The sequence below is a fragment of the Gekko japonicus genome, unplaced genomic scaffold (assembly GCF_001447785.1).
Source record: "Gekko japonicus isolate JY-2015 unplaced genomic scaffold, Gekko_japonicus_V1.1 scaffold277, whole genome shotgun sequence".
Taxonomy (NCBI): Eukaryota; Metazoa; Chordata; class Lepidosauria; order Squamata; family Gekkonidae; genus Gekko; species Gekko japonicus.
This window is the reverse complement of record NW_015168055.1, coordinates 1,364,474-1,383,948: the sequence shown is the minus strand read 5'-3', so window position 1 is coordinate 1,383,948 and position 19,475 is coordinate 1,364,474. Positions and strand designations below refer to the sequence as shown.

General features: G+C 44.1%; 2 protein-coding genes across 2 annotated transcripts in view; one reads left to right on the top strand and one right to left on the bottom strand.

Moving 5' to 3' along the window:
- The first annotated feature begins 1,871 nt into the window (after nt 1-1,871).
- SMIM5 (small integral membrane protein 5) lies at nt 1,872-14,404 on the top strand. The gene is made up of 3 exons (XM_015414466.1): nt 1,872-2,081; nt 10,055-10,186; nt 13,452-14,404. The coding sequence occupies exons 2-3, from the start codon at nt 10,060-10,062 to the stop codon at nt 13,565-13,567; spliced, it is 243 nt and encodes an 80-aa protein (XP_015269952.1). The 5' UTR covers nt 1,872-2,081; nt 10,055-10,059; the 3' UTR covers nt 13,568-14,404.
- Nucleotides 2,279-19,475, bottom strand: part of RECQL5 (RecQ helicase-like 5) — a 44,449-nt gene continuing 27,252 nt past the window's right edge. The window contains exon 9 of the mRNA XM_015414464.1: nt 2,279-2,322. Coding sequence (XP_015269950.1) covers nt 2,316-2,322 — 7 coding nt within the window. The 3' untranslated portion in view covers nt 2,279-2,315. The remainder of the gene's footprint in view (nt 2,323-19,475) is intronic.

Here is a 19,475-nt window from a genome sequence, read left to right as displayed (position 1 = left end):
CTATAAGAATGAAGTAGAGGAGGGAAGATGTGCACAAAAAAGGCTATGCAAAGAAGAATATAGATCTAAGACTTTTAAGAGAAAAAGCAGTCAGGATAAAGAGAAAATCCTAACAGGAAAGGGAAACCCTATTTTGAAGCTGCTGTCTGTGTTGAGGCAGGAAACAAACTGAAGAGGGTGACTCCCACAGACTGGAGACAGGAAGATGAATACATTTGTTCCTGTCTCCCTGAGAGGAAGGTGAGAATCACCCTCAAGATGTCCTCTGCCTCAGAGGGAGAACAATATTTCTATAGTGGAATGGTCATAAAGGTAAAGGTTTCCCTTGCTCGAAAGCCAGTCGAATCCGACTCTAGGGTTGTGGTGCTCATCTCCGTTTCAAAGCCGAAGAGCCAGCGCTGTCCGAAGACGTTTCCATGGTCATGTGGCCGGCATGACTAAACACCGAGGCGCACGGAACGCTGTTACCTTCCCACCGAAGTGGTTCCTATTTATCTACTTGCAATTTCTTGCTTTCGAACTGCTAGGTTGGCAGGAGCTGGAACTAGAGACGGGAGCTCATTCCGTCATGCGGCACCCTGGGTCTCGAACTGCTGAACTACCAACCTTCCACAGCCTGCAGTTCAGCGTCTTAACCACTTGAGCCACCGCAGCTCATACATCGGCCTAAATGATCAGAAGGCAAGATAGGCCTCTACTAATAGCAAAGGACTTCTACCTGCACAGAAAAGGGCATAATGTTAGAATTATCCCTACATCTCTCACCCTGAATAAGTATTAAACATGTGTGCAGACTCTCCGCATGCTACCAGGGATATACCCTCGACCCCCTGCAGTGGCAATGGACAGTGCAGTTACTAACTTTATGAACCCAGAACAACTATGTTGATTGAACAGAATATAAGCACTTCCTGATCAGCCAACACCAGGAGCTTCTGTGCAGGTCAGTTCTGAGGAGGATGTCAAAATGTTGCCATCTTACGAATTCGCAGGCTTCAGTGCTGGCCTCACCTAGGGTCCCCTCCTGCCCACAGTCATTTCAGAAGCAATGGGAGGTTATGGTTTGTTTCTGTCCTTTTGGTGCTTTGTTTCTGATCCTCATTCCCTCCTCCCTGCAGACTCCCAGCAAGTTTCCTGCTCACTAGCACTGTCCGTTTAATTCTATTTTAAACTTTTAATTTTGTACCTACTATTATTTAAATGTATAACCAGTTCTACACTCAAGGGTGCAACATCAGGGATCAATATCCATTAAACAAATGTACTGCATGATTACTCTATGTTATTGGATTACATATGTTCCTAAAGGCCATAAACTGTCAAACGGTGGCTGAAACCCCTCTTTTGAGTAGGTTTACAGAGAGACAGCCAAGTCTGCCCACAATTCCATTTCAGACAATTCAGCCTAATTGATTTTTAATGTGATAAAATCACCAAACGATCCAAAATTCATTGTGTTATATCCAGGGGCATCCCTAAGTAAAAACCTAAGGACTCAAGTGTTTCCATACATCTGAAGGCCAGGAGGCATCTTCCAATTCTTATATTCCTTCATCTTTATTATCAGCTACTGCTTCATAGAACAGCTGTTGATTATTCTTTGGTAGACAGCAAAGTATTTAGAAGCTTGGAAGAAAACCAGAAGGAAACTTACTCAATCGCCACGGGGGCTATAAAAATAGAGAAGAAACTTTGTATATAACCAAGAGGAATACAGAGCTTGCAACAAGTGTTGGTTTCAGGAGCTTTGCTCTGGGGAGTTTATACCAGCTGCAAATCTCCACTGTCTTCCCTCCCCTCTCCCTGGCGCACATGTAACACGAAACTTTGCATCTCCAGGACTACCAACAACAAAAAGAGAGAGAGAGAGAGAGAGAGAGAGAGAGAGAGAGAGAGAGCAAGCACGCACGCACAATTCAGGCAGAGACAGCAGCTGGCTGTCAGCATCAGGGACAAGAGGAGTTGAACAAGGAAAGAAAGAATACAGAGACAGTCAAAAATGGAAGGAGAGCTGACATGAAGTGAAGACAACAGAAAGAAAAACACAAAGGACAAACATCTAACCCTGCTGCACCACTGGGGTAAGGCTGGCTTTTGCCTCTTCTCATCCCACACAGCACCTCAGCAAAGGAAGGATTTCACTGTTCAGCTTAAGCCTTTGTCAAGATTTTATTGCAAGTGTTAAAAGTGCAGGGAGGACACACAGGATGGAAGAGATAGAAGGTGGTGGGAGATGAAAGCTGTGTCAGTCTAGTTGTTTAGCAGTCAAGAGTGTGAGCCAGCTGCATGTTCACGTGTATCCTATGCACTGGGCCCTAAACCCTTTAAAATCAGTAAGGGGGAGGGAGAGAGGGAGAGAGGGAGAGGGAGAGGGAGGGAGGGAGAGGGAGAGGGAGAGCGAGCGAGGGAGAGGTGAGGGAGAGAGAGAGAGAGAGAGAGAGAGAGAGAGAGAGAGAGAGAGAAGCAAGGCTGTTTTGTGAACTAGTCGTGAGAAAATCTGATACATCTTTCCAGGAACTGGCAATTAGTCTGATTATACAGCTTGAATTCCTCAGGCAATCAAGTATTGAAGGAATTCTTATATAAATTACCAAACTGTGGGGTAATAACTAAACTTTGTGGTGTGTTTTCATTACAATAAAAGTTCTGGTTGAGCAAGAAAGCTATATCGCCATTGCACACAAATAAGAGTGTGTCTCAAGATTAAGGATTTTGTGCCAGTTAGAAAACATTCCACATTCCTATACTTGCTTTTGGTTCTTCAGAACAGTTAGAGTGCAAACAGCTGCTGAAACCGGGCCCAGGCTTTAATGGAGTGTCACTGAGGAATTTTGGGGGGGGGGGGGGGGTGTTTATTTTTTCAAAATGGATTACTACAGGCAGTAGTTCGGTGCAGGTTTTTCTTGCTTTCCTGGGAACTCTGACACTTTAACCACAACATTCTCTAAACACCAGCAACACTATTTAGAATGGATATTCAGCTAGCACACAAGCAGGTCAGGGAATAAAATCCTTGCTAGCTTTGCTGCTACCTATCAAGGCTTTACCCAAATATCTTTATCATTTGTTGCCAAAGATGAAACTCTTTGCACATAAAAGCAATTGCTGCCATGATGGTTCTGTGCCATTTTTATACTAGCATCATAACACATATTTTTTAAAAAAGAAAACATGGATCATTTGGGGATGTTTCAGGCAAACAAAATTATTTCCAAGTTATTTTCTCCCAAGAGATTTTTTCCCCACCACTCCCAACTTCATGTGATGCACATACAAAAAAATGCAGAGTATCAAGTACTTTCAGGTTCTCTCTGCAGCATAGTGACTTGCAAGGGGTGTGGATGGTGTACGTTCTGAGAAACCTCATGCAAATTAATTATAATATTCATGTGCAAAGATAATTTAAGGGAAATAAACAGGAGTCTAGTGGCACCTTAAAGACTAACTAGCCACCTTGAACCATGAGGAAAGGTGGGATATAGATGTTTTAATAAATAAATAAATTAAATAAGTCAGTTTTATTCCAGTGTAAGCTTTGGAAGACACAAAAGCAGGAAAGGTGCCACTAGATTCCTGTTTATTTTTGCCTCAACAGTTTAACACAGTTACTGCTTCAGAATAACTAAATGGGTCACTTTCTCTTGACAGAAATCTGAATTCCATGGTTCCTATTACAGACTTTAAATAGCTGGATCCCTCTTTTTGAGAAATCTGTTGTTTCTCTTAGCTGAGCACTAAGGGGGAAAAAAAAGAACAAAGCAAGCATCCAGGACTAAAGACTAAGAGGAAAAAAGCAGTTAAGGGTTTTCTGGTTAAAAATGCAGAAGAGTTTGGCAGGGGCCTCATCCAGCAGCAAAGGGGAAACATGCAAATTGAAACATATGTCTAGGAATCAGAAGGCAAAAGCCTGGCTTGTGTTACCAGCTGTCATACTGTTAAAGAGGCCTCTCAATATCCATAAAGCACAGTTGTTAAAGAGCGGTGGCCAGAGGCCAGGCCGCACTGCACACACTAGCTATTCACAAGCAGGAAACAGACTGTGGCATTTTGAAGAAGCTGCCATAGAACAGTGACTTGCCTTTCTGCCCCTTTTCCCAAGCATGTTACAGGCTACCTCTTAATGGTTTGCCATAGATTCACCAAGTAGGAGGCACACACTTGAAAAAGATGGGATAAACTTAAAAGACAGCCTGGAGACACAAAAGAAATTGTTGTTGTTCAGTCGCACAGTCGAGTCTGACTCTTCGCGACCCCATGGACCACATCACGCCAGGCCTTCCTGTCTTCCACCGTCCTCTGAAGTTGGCTCAATTTCATGTTCGTTGCATCTATGACACTGTCTAACCATCTCATCCTTTGCTGTCCCCGTCTTCTTTGACCTTCAATCTTTCCCAGCATCAGGGTCTTCTCCAGTGAGTGCTCTCTTCTTATTTGGTGGCCTGGCCTTCCAGGGAGCAGTCAGGGTTGATTTCTTTTAGGATTGACTGGTTTGATCTTCTTGCAGTCCAAGGGACTCTCAAGAGTCTTCTCCAGCACCATAGTTCAAAAGAATCTATTCTTCGGCGCTCGGCCTTCCTTATAGTCCAACTCTCGCAGCCATACATGACTACTGGGAATACCATTGCTTTGACCATGCAGACGTTTGTTGGCAGGGTGATGTCTCTACTTTTTATCATGCTGTTTAGGTTCGCCATCGCTTTCCTCCCAAGGAGCAGGCGTCTTTTAATTTCATGGCTGCTGTCATAGTCTGCGGTGATCTGGGATCCCAGGAACGTGAAGTCTGTCACTGCTTCCATGACTTCCCCTTCTATTTGCCAAGGAGTGATGGGGCCGGATGCCATGATCTTAGTTTTTTTGATGTTGAGCTTCAAGCCCACTTTTGCGCTCTCCTCTTTTACCCTAAGCAAGAGGCTCTTTATTTCCTCTTCCCTTTCTGCCATTAGAGTGGTATCATCTGGATATCTGAGGTTGATCTTTTCCCCAGCAATCTTAATACCACAGCAAAAAGAAACTGCAGTTTAACCAGTAAACTCATAAGAAATGACACACCTTACTACAGTTGCATGTGGTGAGGTGACATCCACCCTTAGATTAGCTAGGTTTCAAAAAGAGGTACCGTATTTTCCGGCGTATAAGACGACTGGGCGTATAAGACGACCCCCAACTTTTCCAGTTAAAATATAGAGTTTTCCAGTTAAAATATAGAGCTGTGCTGATGCTTCTGGCGTACCGGCGTATAAGACGACCCCCCACTTCTGAGAAGATTTCCCTGGGTTAAAAAGTAGTCTTATACGCAGGAAAATACGGTATTTATCCCACACTTTACCCTTCCTCTTGTGAGTAAAAGTAAACTCAGCTATGGGATTATTAAATCCAGATTAGAAATGCAAGAACGCACATGCTGCATGCATAACGCACAAAGGTCCGAGACTGAATTTTATTTTCAGTTCAGCTATTTTTATTTCCCCAAACAGTTCCCATGGATTTTATTGATACTCAACAAGTAAGTTTCATCACAAACAAACTCATAAAAGAAGAAGAAGAAGAGATTGGATTTATACCCCGGCCTTCACTTGGAGTCTCAGAGCGGCTTACAAACTCCTTCCCTTCCCCTCCCCACAACAGACACCCTGTGAGGTGGGTGGGGATGAGAGAACTCTGACACAAACTGCTCATTTTCAAGGACAGCTGTGCCAGAGCTTGTGACTGACCCAAGGTCACATCAGCAGGTGCAAGTGACTGTATCAGGCAGAGAAGACATAATTTATTTCGCTTCTGCTGAGTCCTACCAGCCATCTAGCTAATCAAAGTTTGGATGCCTGCATACATTCAATAGTAGAGGGCATCAACAAGGGTAAATTTGCACAATCAGTTTGTATGAGGAAGCATGAGTATGAATTTAACCCCAGGATTACTTGCTCTTACAAATATACTTTGAGGTGGCAAAACAGAGATACAAACAAAAGAAATTAGCCACTCGGAGCCAACACTGAATTTCTCATGCTGCATATTACTTGGTGGTACTGCAGCATCTCTGTAGCTATGCTGTGGTATATAACATGCTTTTCAACTAAATATTCTCATTAGTGTGTGCATAGGTAACTCCAGTAGTCAAACCATTCCTTGCCTTCAAGTAATCCTAACTCTGCTAACAGGTAAACAGAGAAATCTGTGAGAGACCTGTAGTTCAGTTTTGGAGGGAGACTCACCCGGCAACCCCCTTATTATCAGCGGAAGGAGGTATTTTATTTTATTTACTTATAGAAATTAAACATTCAGGGCTCCAGGGGGAAAAACTGAGGGCGACTGAATACAGGGCGTCAGTCACAGGTATGCCACAAACAAACCTTCCAGACATGAAGGCTGCCAAACTAGTTTTAGTGACATAGTATGTTGAATTCCTGCAGTTGTCATCACCTCAGTTTAAAGGAGAACTGTTCTGCTGAGGACCCAAACGCTGTTATTTGGGAGAGGTTCAAAACCCAACTAACCAGCTGCACAGATGGTAAACACTGGTGTTTGACTCTAAATCTAGAAGCATCTTTGTGGTTCACTGATGGATTCTAAACTGACCCTTAAAAAGGGGTGTGTGTGTCCAACTGCTTTATAACGGCCTTACTATATTTTTCATCTCAACAGCCTCCTTACTTGGTTCATCATTCTTCCCATTCATGGGCTGAGTGCTGAAACAGTGACCTCTTTTTTTTCCTTTCCCCCATGGCTTCTGAGGTAGTCACCAGTGTAGGATTGAGATCTAGTTCATCTAGGGTCAAATTCTGTCCTCTGAACCATGTTGCTTGTAGTTTTGCGAAAGGCACTATTAAAAAGCAACTGTGTCTTATTTGTGTGGCCTTGTACCATCAGTTTGTGGCTATGCTGGGGGATGACAACTATTTCAGCAACACAATATTCTCATTAGTGAATTCTGGAGAGCCATCTGATTTTTTTTTGCTGACAAATACTGCTTTACTAACAGAACCACTCAAGCAGCCAAAGCGATAATTCTTTCCAGAATTCAAATACTCAGCCATTGCCAAGACAGACAGACAGACACGCTGATCCTGTTTTGTTTCATAAGAGAAGGGGTTCTGACCTTCTTTCATGAGACTGAGAACTATGAGACCTTTTCCTTTCAAAGTATAAAGATGAATGTATAATAACTAAACAATAGTCACTATTCCTTATTACAGCTGGTTTACCAAAAGCAAAGCAAATATTCCACCCTTCAGACCTTTGGGAAAATAGTATCTTGAAGTATAATTTTAAAGTTTAGTGACAGGTAATGGAAATCACTTAATTCAGAGCCAGTACAAATGGAGGCAGAATATGGTTATGAGTCTGATCATAAATGGGGGAAAAATTAACTCAAATTCAGTTTGTCTTACAAACTAAAGTCTGAGTCACAAAGTATGCTGAACTGCTGTCAAGCTTAGCCATCTCCTGATAACAGAACACAACCACTGGATAGGTGGCTTAGAATGTCCTTTGTGGGACACTGTCTTGTAGGAAGAAATCTACCACAGTATCAAGAACCAGATGGAAGTGTTCTAACAAAGCATTTGACAGAGAATACCTTTACTTATTCATCAGTAATTATCCACCAGGTGACAGAGTGACATGGAAGAAAAGCAGATTTGCAACCTCACAATTGCATAAACAAAATGCTGACTGCTCTGAACTGTAATTAGCTTTTGTAAGGACTGAAGTGCTGAAACACTCAGTTGGGGGAGAGATGTTCAGTAGTTTAGGCAATAGTTATCTGAACAGGGCAAGAGAGGAGCTAAAATAGAACAGCAGTTCTTAAGATGTGGCATTTTCCATGATGATGTTATGCAAAGCCCCGTGCTTATTAGGTATTCACAAGTGGGAGCCCATGAGACTCACAAAGGGGGAATCCCACCGCCCCCTTACTTGCTGAGCCCTGGCACATCTCCCTTCCAATCTCATTCCCCTGTCATGGAGCCTGGCATGACTCCAGGCCTCTACAGCTGCCTCTTGACCCAGCCACCACTGTGGCTCGGCCTGGAGTGGCTCCTGGACTCCACCATGACTGCAGCTGGGCCCAGAGTGGCTGTTGGACTCCACCATGGCCAGGCCTGGAGTAGCTCTTGGACCACCACCACAGCTAGGCTCAGAGCAGCTCCACAACTACGCCACTAGTGGACTTACCTCCAGAACACAAGAGGTAAGTCCATTGTCTGATCATGCACATACAAACATATTGTTTTGGGGGGATTTAACCCCCCAATGTATTTCTTTTTAGTTTCAGATTTTTCTACAAACCTAGGGAGTTCCCCAAGTTTGAAGAAGTATCCGTTTCTTTTCTGTGAGGTCACGGCCCAAAGATGTACATATCCACAAACGGGGCCACACTTTGCTATTAGAATGTACAATTTGCTTGGAGTGAACTCCATTACCTCAGCTAAGAATCATGGAAATGGAGGCACAGTGAGTCTGAAGCAAGTTCCCAGGACCAAAGACACAAAAGGTTCAGCTAATGCTGAATTGTGTATTTTAAAACATAAGGTCATCTGTGATCCCTGTTTGCAAAAGTGATGAATTAGCAGGGTTCTAAACCAGAGTTTAACCCAGTAGAACAACTCCGATTAACACAAAACCCTATAGTCATGTGTCACAGGTAGATGAATTTAGTTTCTAAATGGGTTTCATATGACATTCAAATATAGCCTTAGCCACAGTATCTTCCCTTATCTGGAGGAAGGTGAGGGGAAATTCAGAAAATCACAGGATTCGCTTTGCCAGTTGGACGTCAGCTGTTATCTGGATTTACCTGTGCCTTGCTGCTAACACTGAAATTCTGCAACTCAGCTATAGTAATGGAAGTATTACAGTCTTCCAATAAAAGAAGATGCTGGAGTTTTTGCAAAGAATTCCAAGCCTCTTGACTATAAACATCCAAACTGCCTTTAGTCTGGAATCACCAAGTATTCTTTTCCTACAAATATACAAGCAACCATAACCAAAAGTTTCTATAATCTCCATTTGAAAATCAAAATATTTTCTAAACCATGCCAAGGCACAGCCTTGGAGTATATTCTGCTTTATACCAAAACGTGAAGGTCTTGCTGCTCTAATGTCATTTGGTCCAGCCCAAAGCCTAACGATGAAAGAATGCTGATAACAGAATGGCTGTGTGGGACTCTCTCATCAGAAAAAAGATACACAATAGGAATTAGCTAAGATTAAAACAGACAAATAAATTGTACTTCGAACAGCAAGCACATCTTCTGGTAGAGTACACTGAGAACCACATCTTCTGGTAGAGTATGCTGAGAACCTCATAAACTCCTTTAATGATCTCTAAATTTCTTAATACTTTTCATGTATTACAGAATACAAATGATTTAAAAGAATCTGAGCAAACTGCCTGTATCAAACAGAATAAGTACGTGGGTATTAAGAGTATTATTTTCTTCAATGTCTGAAACTCCTGAAGGAATAAAATTTCAGTTTAAACTACACTATAAAAATAGAGTGCGTATCTGAGCCTTCCCATAAAGAGAAGTTGGTCAGGATTTGTAGTACTGCCACTCAATGTCATTCTTAGATGCTACAACATTTAGAACAACTTATCAAGCAGTTGAAATCAAAGAATCCTTAGAGCAAAGTCAAATGATTCTCTCTGGAATGAAGTTTAGAACATGGAACACGATTTAGCATACGGAACACACACCTTCTGGCACACAAACACCTCAAGTCTTGCTTAGTGTATTCTCATCTTAGAGGGAAGCATGGTTGTCAGAAGCAGGACATACTTTATTGCCGCACCTCTTAAGAAATGGGAACAAAGTACCTGAGAATCAGCTTTTGATTTACTTGTATGTATATGATATCAGGATATGCAAGACTAGCATAATAAGCCTCCTCCTCAGTAGCTGTACAAGAGTGGAAATACAAGAGCAGCATCCTGATAAACTTGTTCTGCTGGTGATCTTAGTACCAAAAGGTGTTAGTAATCCAAAGTTATTTACTAAGCTCTCATGTACTCTCTCCCCCACCCCCACTGTGTCTTACAAAACCTGGGCTGATACAGGCAGGATGCCTCACAGTGACTTTCAGAATGAACTCTACACAATTGGTGAAAAGTTACTGAATAAATTCCAGAGATTACCAAAGGCGGATATATCGGAAATTGCGTTCTTTTTTGTCATTGTCTTGTTCATTGGTAAGTAAGATGCTTTCTAGATGCCTGTTAAGTCTCTGGGTTGGTCAGATCTGGTTACTTTGTTTTTAGGAGCTTCAAATAACATGCTGTTTTGTAAACCTCTCTAATCTCACCTGAGTTTTCAAGGCTATAATGCTCAGGATAGGATTAAAGTTTATGTTGGTAAAGCGTTTAGTGTAGATTCACACGGCTAAATTTCACCTTGCATTTGCATGAAAAGGCAGATGATCACATGGAATAATTTGGCAGCAAGAACTTGTCTTCTGTACTGTGCGAAATGTCACCTACATTTTTTATACTGCAGCAGCAAGGGGGACACCAAAACCTATGGAAAGATAGCTAGAAGTCTTGCTCAGAAACACAAGGCTATATGGGAGTTAGTAAAATTGTAACAGGAGATACAGATAACTGCAGCTTCGACTAATGCATATGCAAGCCTTTTTTGTCCAGATTCTGTTAAGAGCTCATTTCCCATAGAATTTCGGAAACACATTTAAAAAAAAAGATTAAAAAGCTATATCAGTTTTTCTTGCCCCCAAGTCTAAGACTGCTTCTTGCTCATTGGAGAATGGATACTGTTGAGCTAACTCTAATATTCTAGTATAAATATCATACAGGTGCATGGCAAAGCAATGACTTTGATGTGTGAATGTTACAGTCATGAAATTATTCATACATAAACATGTGAATCAGTACTAAGATATATCACTTGAAATGGAGCAGTTAATAGAACAAAGAGCAAAGGGGTTAACAACAACTGCTTCAACACTAAGGATAGCAGTAAAAAGAAAAGCAACTGCAGAATGGATCTGTTTCATGTATGCCCTGCCTTTCTGCCCAATGGGGGACCCAAAGAGGCTTACACTGTTCTCTTCTCGTCCATTTCATCTTCACAATCTCTGTGACTGGCCCAGGCCAAGAGTGTGTGACTGGCCCATAGTCCCCCAGCAAGCTTATATGGCAGAGTAGAGATTTGTACCCTGATCTTAGTCCAACACTCTAATACCACACTGGCTATGAATGCTGAAAAGGGCATTTTTCTACCACAGTGAATCTTTAGAAATGATAGAGCCTAGTTCTTTCAGCTGTAACTGGACCAGACTTCTGGTCCAGAATGACTAGCTTTTAACTAAACTTGGTGAAGGAACACTTAAGGGAAAAAATAGTACGAAATTCCTTTTTTACCTTTATTATCCACATTATTTTAACTCTTCACATTAGAAATGAACTGTACTTTTAAAACTACTTTTATATAGCAGTTCTGAATTGCAAAGGCTGTTCCATTTTTGTACTGATTCTATGAGGAAGGTCATTATCATACCTATTTTACTAGTTTGGGTAACAAGGCTGAGAAATAGTGGTTTGCCCAAGGTCATACATGAAATTAATAACAGAGGAGTGGCTTGAATACTTGTCAAAACCAAGTATAAAAGCTACTCTAGATGTTAATGATATTCAGAAAGGAAACACTTTAGTTTTTTCTACATCTCCACCAAGTGTGAAATTGATATTTCAGGAAGCAAGAGGTTGCTGTACTTCCTGTTTACATTATAGTAATATCCTTCACTGCTCAAACTGTTAACTGGATCACAGAGGAGTCCTGAGGGACCGCCTTTCCCCATATGTTCTCCCAAGGGCACTACGGTCAGGGGGGCAACATCTGTTGGTTATCCCAGCCCCCAAGGTAGTTAAATATGCTGCAACCAGGGCCAGGGCTTTTTCGGTGGCGGCCCCTACCTGGTGGAACGAGCTCCTGGAGGAGATCAGGGCCCTGCCACCGCTATTGTACCACCACCGTATTAACATCATGAGGCGCACTGGCCCTGGTATGGGGATGACAGTTACAGTGTAACATCAATTGAGCAGAGACAATTGTGTTTACTCGGAGTGTGTTATTGTTATTGGCATTTTATTATGGAATTGATATGGTCTGTTGAGCACCGACTTTTAACTGTTTTATAGGTAATGATTGTTTAGCCCTGAGCCCGTGTTGGAAGGGCGGGATACAAATGTAATAAATAAATAAATAATATTAAGTTTTGCAGGCACTGGTATCTCACAAAACTCACCTCTGACAGCTGTTTTCCTACCTGAGAAAAATCCAAACTCACATTAATGATGTATTCACCCCAATAGTGTCACTCACAGTTGTGTGTACCAGATTGTCTCATTAGATCTTTATTGCAAAAGAACAGTTGTATAAAGACACTCTTTAAACACCCTGACTGTATGGTTATGGCTGTACAAAGTTGTAAATACTCCTCAAAGTAGCAGCCTTCTATACAGCCAACTTTAAATGGTTATGTGGGAGCTTTGCTTCTGTAACAAAAGCCAGCAGACAGGACTAGCAGTAGTTTTTACACGCTTGGGCCCCATGAAGAATCAAAGTGGGGTAGGAGGGACAACTTGGAAATCTCCCCTTCTCATTCACTAAGCTCTCAGAGGCTTGACCAGGCTGACTCCCCCTCTTTTATTTAACTGATATTCAGCAGCTCTCAACATCCCATTTCTGAAACATTTTCAGTCCTCATCAGCCACCTTCTTGATTAGTGCAGAAAGTATATTTTCCTGCATACTTCAGAAGCCTCCCAAATATCTAGCGACCCGTACACCTATTCTCCGTGTGGCCAGGTTTTGCTGTTTTTATGATCTACGCAAGGACCAATGATTTTACTATTAGATATAGTGCTACGTGCAGAATTGGCCAAAGTTGTTATGTTTAAAAACCACGGCTGTGAGGCACAATCTGAGGGGCTGGGGGAGGGGAGTTGATCTCTCTCTTTCTCTCTCACACGGAGAGTTTTCCCAGCCTATTAGTTTTCCTTCTTTCATCTTCACCCACTCTAGCTTTTCAGTCCCACGTTTTTAATACTTTTTACTGCCAGCCAGTCTGATACTCACTTCACTGCCTCAGTCCAAGCCCTATATTCTGGGAATCTACGATTTTGATATCAGTCATGACAAAGATTAATCTTTACTGAGTATGGCTGGGACAAAGGGAAAGAAAAGTTTAAGTTTTGTAGGGTTTGGAAGCCAAAAAATAAATAAAAAGCAATGAGCTACAAGCCACAGTTTGGTCATTCCAGTCCTACATTAGCCATTAGCAAGCAGCTGATCATGGTTGTTTGCCGTTCCGGGGGACAACAAACACACTCGGAAAGGTATAATCAAATCCCTGTTGCACCGCAAAGTGATTTAGGTTCATTCTAATTCTTGTTTAACATTTTCAATAACTAACATGCTCCCTCTTCTTTTCTCGTTCCAGCTACAATAATTGTAATGATGATCATAGCCTGCAGCTATTGCTGCTTCAACTGTGGCAATGGGAGCCCAGATCCCAAAGGCAGGAGGACCCGTGTTCAGCCAGCAGCCCATAAGTGAGAATGCATTGCAAAAAAGTGTGGAAATTCTAAGGAATGAATATGAAGCAACTGCTGTCAGCCACCACAGAGGAAACCTTGCACAGCAATTGACCAACAAGATGGTAAAAAGGTGGATGACAAATATCAAGCAAAAAAAGGGGAGAAATCCTACATCAACTAGGATTTTGTGCCACAGCTACCACATGACTATATAATAGAGTCCACAGTATTTGTCTCTCTTCCTTAACAGACATTTTAGTATTAAAATACTAAGATTGCCATAGCTTGCCTGGATATGAATCCCAACGTAAAACCAAAAAGAGCAAAAGCCATGAACAATCCTAAGAAAACTTACATACTTGTACAAAAGGGAGAGTTGCAGGGAGATCCTGGACACCACGACTCTCCATTCTGAGCTTCAAGCTACATGCAAGTACTCAACGCTTGACACAGCAACTACAATATGAGCCCCATTTCTTCCTTGCTGACCAACGATCTACAGCAAAGAACACTAAACCACAGAATGTCTGACTGAGTGATCCATTCAGGAGATGATGCAGCTTTGCAGTTAACATATGAGTTCAGAGACTAGGAAGCCAGGTGGCGACAAAGGCCCCCCCCTCAGACATGACAGCTGCCAAAGAGAACACACAGACTATATGTAATAGCCATTGTCTGCGTAGGGATGAGGGTGAAACAATACCTAGCCCCCAAAACACTGTGTTGTTTTGTTTGTTCACTTCGCAGTGATTGCTAATAAGCAAACAGAAAATGCCTTGTTTTCTCTTCCATTCAAAAACTTTGCTGTATTTGCTATAAACTCAGTATTTAGTATGATGAAAGAGGAAGAAGAGATTGCCCATTCTTACGTGTTCAGAATCCATAGCTAAACATCTGCTCTGGAAAAAAAATTATTTTTCTATTAACAGTTTATATTTATGGTAGTAAAATACCCTGGTTTAAGGTTGTGTTTGGAGGGCTCAAAAGGAAAAAAAGCAAGGGCAGGAAAAACCTGTCAGAACCCACAGCCAACTACTGAGTACACACTTATCGAAAAGGTAATACTTTATTGTATTAACAAAATGCATTAACAAAAGCACTGTTAAGAATGGTGTCGCCCTTACAAGCATAATGGGCTATAGGGCATTCGTATGCACCCCCCCTTCCATAGGCCAATTAGCCACATTCCTGCGTGCGGGAGAAGTAGCCCCAGACCGTTAGAGCCGAAGCTGGGAACCAACAGCACTCCCACGGTTCCCTCAGATCCAGACACCACACCACCTGGACTACTTAGAGATAAGCAAGCGTTACAGCAGAGAAGAAGCACAGAAGGAATGCAGCAGTAATTAGTACACAAGGAAAGGAAACCCACTACTCCCATGGCAGCATAGCTGACATTCTGCCCTCTCAAAATCAGCTTCTCCCGACCACCCCGGGAGGCCTCCCGGTCATTCTGGGAGATCTCCCGGTTTGTCCGGGAAGTCGCTATGGAACTTCCGCAACAACTGAGGGGCCTGAATATCCCCTACTTCCACCCACTCGAGGTGCTGGGGTCCAAAATCCAACCATTCAACCAAATACAACAATTTCCCATGTTTAATCCTAGAGTCCAAAATCTTAGAGATCTCATAATGTTCCTCGGCCTCAATCAAGATAGGAGGGGGCACCGGTTTCGATGGACGCCATGGACTGGAACCAGAATCCCGTTTTAGGAGGCTGAAATGAAATACAGAATGAAGTTTCCTCAAGTTCTTAGGCAGATCTAAGTCCACAGCGACATTATTAATCACTCTTTTCACCTTGAAGGGACCAAGGTACTTCCAGCCCAGTTTTCGGCTAGGGCGCAACACCTGAATGTTTTTAGTAGACACATAGACCGAGTCCCCAGGCTGCAGAGCCCATCCCTCCACCCTTCTCTTATCAGCCTGATACTTGTACGCCTCCTTAGCAGCATTCAAAGTCTTGCAAAGGAGCGGCCACAACTCCTTCAACTGTTGACACCATTGTGCAGCATCTCCCGGCTCCAAGTCTTTTTCCCCTTCCAGAAAAGGCACAGGCAGGCTGTCATAACCATATAAAGCCTTAAATGGTGACAGTGCAGTAGAGGAATGGCACGTGTTGTTATAGCAGAATTCATCAAGGGGCAACAGATCAACCCAATCATCCTGTTGATAGTTAGTGAAACAACGGAGATATTGTTCCAAAGTCTGATTAACCCGTTCTGTCTGCCCGTCAGTCTCTGGATGATAGATGCTGCTTAGGCCCCGTTCCACCCCCATCAGTTTCATCAGTTCCCCCCAAAACCGGGAAACGAACTGAGTTCCCTGGTCGGACACCACCTTGGCCGGGAGCATATGTAGACGGAAAACGTGCAGGAAAAACACTTTGGCCAGAGCTTTTGCAGTGGGTAGGGAGGCAAACGGAATGAAATGTGCCTGTTTAGAAAATGAATCCACAACCACTCAAATGACAGTCATTGATTTGCTTGGTGGGAGATTGGTAATAAAATCCATAGATATCACTTCCCAGGGTCGGCTAGGAGTAGGATTAGGGTGTAATAATTCCCGGGGTTTTCCCCGGCCTGGGCTTACTCATGGCACAGATCTAGCAAGACTTGACAAAGGAGAATAAATCCTTTCGCATTTGTAGCCACCAAAATTGACGCTGTAGGAGTTGAAGGGACTTAACAAAACTTGAGTGTCCCGACAACTTTGAGCCATGCATGGCTTGCAACACTTCCCCCCTGAGAGAGAGGGGAACAAACAGTTTATGTCCACGATACCAGCAGCCGTCAGCCCGAAGCTCAAAGTCACCTTCCGCCTCTAGCACTACCTTGTCACCCTCCAAGAAGGCGGAGGTGAATTTGCTGTGCCATGGGTCCCCCCCCCCCCGGCTTGTCCGACCAGGAAAGATCAGGTGGCCGTGACTCAGGGGGTGGGGCGGTGCGGCGTGCCTGGCTGCGTGTTGTTACCACCCTGCCCAGATGGGAAGGCGTGAACACCAAGTCCAAAATAATCTTCTGTTGGCTATCGTGTTGGGGTAGGCGTGACAGGGCGTTAGCCAAAGAGTTCGCGGAGTTGGGGAAATGGTGAAAGGTGAACTGGAATTTGGAAAAGAAATCAGCCCATCGGAGCTGTTTAGCATTAAGACATTGTGGCATTTTGAGCGTTTCTTATGATCAGTCAAGACCTCGAATGGGACCCGCTTACGATCGGCAACTCACAGTTCGCAGTTGTTCACTTTCGCTTTCAAACGTTCATTCGCTTCATCACTCTGCAAAGTCCCAGTGGCGTTGCTAGTCCCCGTTTGGGGCACTGCCGCGGCGGGACCTTCGGGGCATGGGGCGAGCCTCAATTTCCGACCTTCGGGCCGGTAAAGAGGTACTTCCCCTAAGCGCCCCCTGGTTCGGAGCCTTTTTGCCAAGGCTCCTTAGGGTCTCCCCCCTTTTGCGGGCCCCCCCCCCCCCAGCCACGCGTGGGCGAGTCGACTCCGGGAGCGTCCCGAGAGTGCGACCGCCATTCGCGCCACCAAAACCGGAAGTCCATGTCAGAGTTTTTTCTTTTGGGTGCTTATTTCTTGGACAGAATGACTGAAGAATAACTGGCTGGTTCAGATGAAAGGCTTTCAGTATAAATTATGGAGCCGTTCTCAAGCCCACCGATTCTTTTTGGAAAATGCAGTTTCTTCCTTGTGGACAGTGCCGCTAACTCTGACACTCGTCTTGTGGATGTGATTGCTACCAGGAAGGCTACCTTTCAGGAAAGAAACTTCAGTTTGATTGACATTAGTGGTTCAAATGGTAGCTTAGTGAGTGCCCACAGTACAGTAGATAAATTCCATGTGAGATATCTATGTCAAACGGGGGGGGGGGGGGGAAACAGGCCAAAGAGCAAGGCCTTGAATTGGAAATGATGACCCTGGTAGTAGAAGTGGAGGAAACGCCTGGAGTCCAAATGCACAGGAACATGTAGGTAGGCTTCCTTGAGGTCCAGTGATGTCAAGTCATCTCCCTTTCTCAGTGCCTGCAAGATATGGTGTAGGGACTCCATTCAGAACTTCCATTTCTTGACCCACTTGTACAGCCCCCTTAGGTTCAACACCACCCTCCAGTCCTCTGATCTTTTGGGGACCACAAATAGTACTGAGTACACCCCCCTGAACCTTTGGTCCACAGGTACTTCCTCTATATTGTACCAATCTTTAGGAGGTGTTGAATAGCTTGCCCCAGCAGAATTCTTCTGTTGTGTCCTTTTGGTACTGGGGAGGGGATGAACTGCCAAAAGTTGTATCTTGTAACTGTCCATTATAATTGAGCGCACCCACTGGTCCATTGTGGACTCCCTCCAAGCTTCTGTGAATGCTTGGAGTCTCGTGCCTGATAGTCAGGTGGCATGTTTCTTGGTTTACAGGTTTTTGTTCTTGGTATAGGTGGGTTGTTGCCTCTGGTTTGGCCTGGGGCAGAATCCGAAGGATCTAAGGCCCTTGTAATCTCTTCAGTCCCTGCCTCTGCCTGAGGGTCTGAAGCCATGAAAGGACTGATATAATCTTCCTTTTTGGTCCCTGTCTCTGCTAGATGAAGGCATAGCCTTCTTTTTCTCTTCTGTCTCAACCAGCATCTTGTCCAGGATGGATTCCCCAAACAGAAGTTTTCCTGAGAATTCTTCTGAGGACAAGTGGCTCTTGAACAGCGTGTTCACTTTCCAGTGTATAAGCCAAATGTTATGTTGCACAGAATGGAATAGCATCCTGTGAAGCATCTGAAGTGAACTCTGCTGCTCTTTTCATTTGTAATAGGGATCTCTTCAGGTCCAGTGGGCTGACTTCTGGATTTTTTAAGAGGTCATCTGCCCATATCACTATCGCCCTGGTGAAATGTGACAAAATGGTAGATGCCCTAATTGCTAGGGATGCTGTCTCATGGGACTTATTTAATGCCGCCTCATTCTTTCTGTCCATGTGATCATTTAGTGTGTTCTCCCAGTCCTTTGGGAGGACTGCTCCTGAGTGGAGGGCCGCTACCAGGGCATCCATTGCCTCCTCTGGAAGGGTGTAGAGTTTCTTGGCTATGGACAGGAGAGTGCTCCCACTACCCAGTAGGGCCCGTACTGTGTTTATCACATCCTTGAAGTAATCTGGGAAGAGGGAGACCATCTGGACCCTGATTGGTTTCTTAAAGTCCCTGTCGTCCAGGTTGGCTGACACTGTTAATCTTAGTTTCTTTGTAACCACAATGTGGTAGTTTCATGTGGTGACAACTTTATTAAGGAGCCTTTGGAAGTAAACTATCTGAAAAAGCCTGGAGGAGGATTCCTGCAACTCCTTTTCCTCCCCCAAACATTTGCCCTCTTCCTTCTCAGAATGGCTGTCTAGGGATGTGACTCCCGACGCTATCTCCCCATATTCTGAGATGGGGGGGGGGGCGCTTCTCTGCATCCTGGGCCTGAACTGTTGATCTGTGGACAGTGCCACCCTGCCTAGCCTTCTCCCTGCTGTGGGGGGGGGGGGGGTTGTAGTCTAGCCTTGAGGTGACCGCCGCATGGATCACTGTGGCCAGGTCCTCACGGCTGAGATACGGGACCAACTGCCGAGCCAGCCGAAGATGGTAAAAGGCTGCCCTAGCAGTGGTTGCTACCTGGGCCTCGATCCTTAGAGAGGAGTCCAGGCGCACCCCCAAACTCCTAACCTCTGACGCTGGCACCAAAGGCACCCCATCGAAGGTCGAGAGAGGGAGCCCCAATCCCACGCCGATCCGACTCAGGCCCAGGACCTCCGTCTTTGCCAGGTTTAGTTTCAACCGGCTCAGCTTGTAACGCCCGGTGCAGGTCATCGGGAGTAGAGTCCGACTGGCCACCTAGCATCAGATAGAGCTGGGTGTCATTAGCATATTGATGACAACCCAGCCCGCAACTCCGGGCAATCTGGGCAAG